The sequence below is a fragment of the Eurosta solidaginis genome, chromosome 5 (assembly GCF_040869045.1).
Source record: "Eurosta solidaginis isolate ZX-2024a chromosome 5, ASM4086904v1, whole genome shotgun sequence".
Lineage (NCBI taxonomy): Eukaryota > Metazoa > Arthropoda > Insecta > Diptera > Tephritidae > Eurosta > Eurosta solidaginis.
The window spans coordinates 1,300,107-1,304,242 of record NC_090323.1 but is presented as its reverse complement, the minus strand read 5'-3'; the positions used below and the strand labels follow the sequence as shown (position 1 = coordinate 1,304,242).

General features: G+C 36.3%; 1 protein-coding gene across 2 annotated transcripts; it reads left to right on the top strand.

The window, feature by feature from the left end:
- The first annotated feature begins 1,798 nt into the window (after positions 1–1,798).
- On the top strand, positions 1,799–4,080 carry LOC137233570 (uncharacterized). 2 transcript variants are annotated; one of them, XM_067756666.1, is made up of 4 exons: positions 1,799–1,837; positions 2,121–2,226; positions 3,686–3,739; positions 3,802–4,080. In XM_067756666.1, exons 2-4 carry the CDS (start codon positions 2,212–2,214, stop codon positions 3,874–3,876), a joined length of 144 nt encoding a protein of 47 aa, XP_067612767.1. In that variant the 5' UTR covers positions 1,799–1,837; positions 2,121–2,211; the 3' UTR covers positions 3,877–4,080. The 2 variants fall into 2 exon arrangements, 1 of the variants encoding a protein (XP_067612767.1); XR_010947511.1 differs by lacking the exon at positions 1,799–1,837 and adding an exon at positions 2,029–2,043 and having other exon boundaries at positions 2,102–2,226; positions 3,802–3,884.
- The last annotated feature ends 56 nt before the right edge of the window (positions 4,081–4,136 follow it).

Here is a 4,136-nt window from a genome sequence, read left to right as displayed (position 1 = left end):
TAACACTTCCGGCGATTTTGTCTCTGCGATTGGCGATTTCAGCAAAAACATACGTGGAGCAGAGTTGAGTGATAACTCTATGAGCGCTCTGTTACGATCTACTCAACGGTTGGAATTTGACGTCAAATTCCTAGGCAGAAATATTCTTCGCTACATTTGCTGAATGTGTTTATTCGGCTGTCTTGTTATGAATAACATTGTTTCCTCTGAATATTATGTAAAAGTTAAAAAATGATTTAAGAAATCCCTTTCCTTAAAATTTAGGGATACTTATTTCATTTGGCAATTTGCTCAACTCGCTATTCATAAACAACATATAGCTGATATGTTTGCAACCTTTCAACAAAAATAGTGCTCTGAAAGGGTCCATTGTGATAGTTTTGTCAAACTATTATTTATATTACATAAATAAAAGTTGCATGTACTTTGTTTTGTAAATCGATGAACTAATGTCAAATGGCGGCCACCGTGGTGTGATGGTAGCGTGCTCCGCCTATCACACCGTATGTTCTGGGTTAACACACCCGGCAAAGCATCATCAAAATTTTAGAAATAAGGTGTTTCAATTAGAAGAAAATTTTTCTAAGTGGGGTTGCCCCTCGGCAGTGTTTGGTAAGCGCTCCCAGTGTATTTCTGCCATGAAAAGCTCTCAGTGAAAACTCATCCGCCTTGCAGATGCCGTTCGGAGTCGGCATAAAACATGTAGGTCCCGTCCGGCCAATTTGTAGGGAAAATCAAGAGGAGCAAGACGCAAATTGGAGATAAGCTCGGCCTTAGATTTCTTCGGAGGTTATCGCGCCTTACATTTATTTACTCTTTTAATGTCCCAATCGTGCTGCGCCGGAAATTGATATATCAAGTCAAATTAAAAGGTACGAATCAGCTTTCACAGTGCTGCCACCCTTTATAGTTTCGCCATGCGATATTCTAAAGGGCTAATTAAACTTCCCTAACCCTAAGGCCATAGTCGTAACCATACCCATATCCACAATCATCTCCAATGTGATCAATTAATGGTGCCTTAACCTAAAAATCGTGAAAATTTCATAAAAATGAAGAAAACGCAAAAATTACAAACATATTCCAAAAAAAATAAGTCTCTTAGTCATAAAGTATCCAAAACAATGAAAAAATCTACAAAAAGTTATTAAATTTACCAACTCAAATATTTTTAGGTTATGGATATAGCGAGAAATTAAAAACCAATTGGTTGGCTATGATATGGTTATGGCGTTAACGTTATAGTATGGCACCATTAATCGATTACATTGATTTCCATAAGGTAGGTTCCATCAACTGTTTTATCTGGTTATGGTTTTATGGGTATAAGTCACCATTAATTGGGCCTTAACATATGTTCCATCCCTGGGAACTAAGTTATTTTCCAAGGCGAATCTATACCAGGTGGTGGCATTTTCATAGATTTCGATAAACTGACATTTTGTTGTACAAGGCTTTGTATGGAAAATTATCAAGAAGAAGCAATCAGCTGATGGGATAACACCACCTGTTAGGAATTCGCCTTGGGAGGAATAGAAAGATTTTACACTTGGATCAAGGCGAATCTATACTAGGTGGTGGCAAAGCGAATTCAACCAATTCACCGTGCAGAAGAATGTAAAGTCAAAAGAAAATTTTCATTGATTTCGATTAACTGACATGTTGCAGTACTAGGCGTTGTATGGAAAATTATCAAGAAGAAGCAATCAGATGTTGGGATAACAACAACTGGTACTGAATTCGCCTTGACTTGGTTGAATTCACAATTCATTCGCCACTTGTATGAATTCACAATGGTTACACGTCTCCCCAACACCCATTTTCTTAGTTTATGCAACATAGTGTACAAGTACAAGTGTGTTGACTTATCTGTCAAGCATTCTGACAGGCACTCGCTGGATTCGGAATGACAGCGAATTCAAAATGGATACCATTACCGAATGCTCCGAATGATGGAAAAATTGAAAAAGTCGAGACGATTGGTAGACAAAAATGATGTCGTTGAGCCCAAAAATGCGACTCTAGACCTGAGATTTCCATCAGGTGAGCGAGGCTGTTTGTAGTTTTGACGTTTATCGCTTAGTGAACACACTTGGTATAGGTACACTATGTTTATGCAATAGAAAGAAAACGACTTGGTGTTGCTTTTGAACTTCGCTTTCGTTTCGCTTTGTGCTCAGTTTTTAAGAAAACGGCGTTAATATTTCAGACATGTTGAAATTTTTGGTAAGTTTTTATTCATAATTTATTGTTATACTTTGTTTGATAATGAGTACTTGTTAAACGACTACAGCAATGGTGATTTGCAAAAGTTACGTTAAATATTAGAAGCGAGCGAGGGTCTATAGCGGGGAAATGTTTTCGTGTCTGAACACCTTTGTTTGTTTGGAATGAATAAATGTTTATCAATGCAATTCTGGCATTTACATATAAATAAACCCATTGTTCTCTACATAATGATAACTAATTGCAGTCTTATATAATCATCGCAAATCATTTTTATAGACTTTTTTAAAAGTTATTGTTGGATGCGGCAAAGTACTGACTGTTACATGAAGATCCGATTGATTCAAACAACTTGAGTGCCTGTTCAGAAGAAACATAAAAGGCAATCAAATGTGGTAATAGTCTAGTTGAGGGGTCGACTGCTAATACGCGTCAAAAAATATCGAGAGAGGTGTCAAAAGAAGCGTATTAATCTCGAGAACAATAATCCGAAGGAGGAAAAGAAAAATTTTAAATCTTTCAAAAGATATTAACGAAAACCCGAAAAAAGACCCACGGGTACCTCCGAAACCGGGGGTGGGATCCATAGTATTTTTGCGCAGAAAACCTTTCTGCGTTGGCGGCCTTCGGACGCGCTTATAAAAAATAACCATGGGCTACGCCATGCCAAGTCCGGGTGTGTGGTATAACCGTGGCTACCGCCACGGTGATGCACAATTTTTTTTGGGGGTAAAAACACAACAACAACCACATGCAAATCGCCAACTTCAACTACAAATATCTTCGGACAGAGATAACATTTTTCTTTTCCGCCTTCGGATTATTGTTCTCGAGATTAATACGCGTCTTTTGACTCCTCTCGATATTTTTGGTAGCGTATTAGCAGTCGACCCCTCAACTAGACTATTACCTCAAATGTATACGAGTATGTTAATTATATGAATTAATCACTTCGCAGCCAGCCACCGCAATGTTCCATTAGGACTTCCTCTGCGGTGCGCTCAACATCCAATGTAGTTTTTGAATAGTTTGCCAAAAGATCTCCTTCGGCGCAGAATATTTTGATATTTCACATGTAAAATATAAGTGAATAGAACTACTGAAATTTTAAAGAGGAATTCTAAGATTCCCAGAAGATAAAACTTTAGAATATACTTTTCGATGATTGTGATACATTTAAAAGAAAATGTTCTAAGTAATTTTATTGATAACTACCACCAATAATTAAAGTTAATTATAAACGTACCCGAAATCCTTAGGTTGAACTGGCCGGTCCGTGAGAAACTTACATAGCCTGAATGAGTCAATAGAGTTACACAGAACCCTTAAACCCTGGCTATCATCTAAATAACTTTTTTGGTGCTCGTTCGCAAATGTTAGCCTCGTTCTGAACTCGTCACATTTAATTTAAACAGCTTTATCATAATAATTTATGGATTTTAATAAATATATTTTTCAGCTAACATTCGGTGCTGGTATATACACCGGTATATATATAAGTCAAAATTATGAGGTAAGATTTGTATATCTTGCATGTATTGGACATGGATACTATAAGGATTAGATTTTTTTCAGGTTCCACGAGTTGACGAGCCTGGCAAGCTTGTCGATAAGATAAAGGAATTTGCGGATGAGCACCGAAAAAAGTAGTGCACTAATAGTAACACTAATTTTGTTTAAATATTACTTTCTAGTTAACGCTGATCGTGACGTTACATATAAAATACCGGACATACAATGCATACCTAGATAAGGACAAGAAAGTCCACAAACTATTATATAAAATACAAAAAATATTGTTTAATAATATTTTTTTTTAATATTTATTAAATTAAAACAACGCATTAAAATTTATTTTGTCTTATATCACTCGAAAATGGAAGAAATATTGACAAATCACTAAAAAAGAA

Bases quoted from the DNA above. Each gene is read 5' to 3' on its own strand.
- LOC137233570 (XM_067756666.1), top strand. The intron at 3,740-3,801 runs GTAAGATTTGTA...GATTTTTTTCAG, and splicing joins ATATAAGTCAAAATTATGAG to GTTCCACGAGTTGACGAGCC.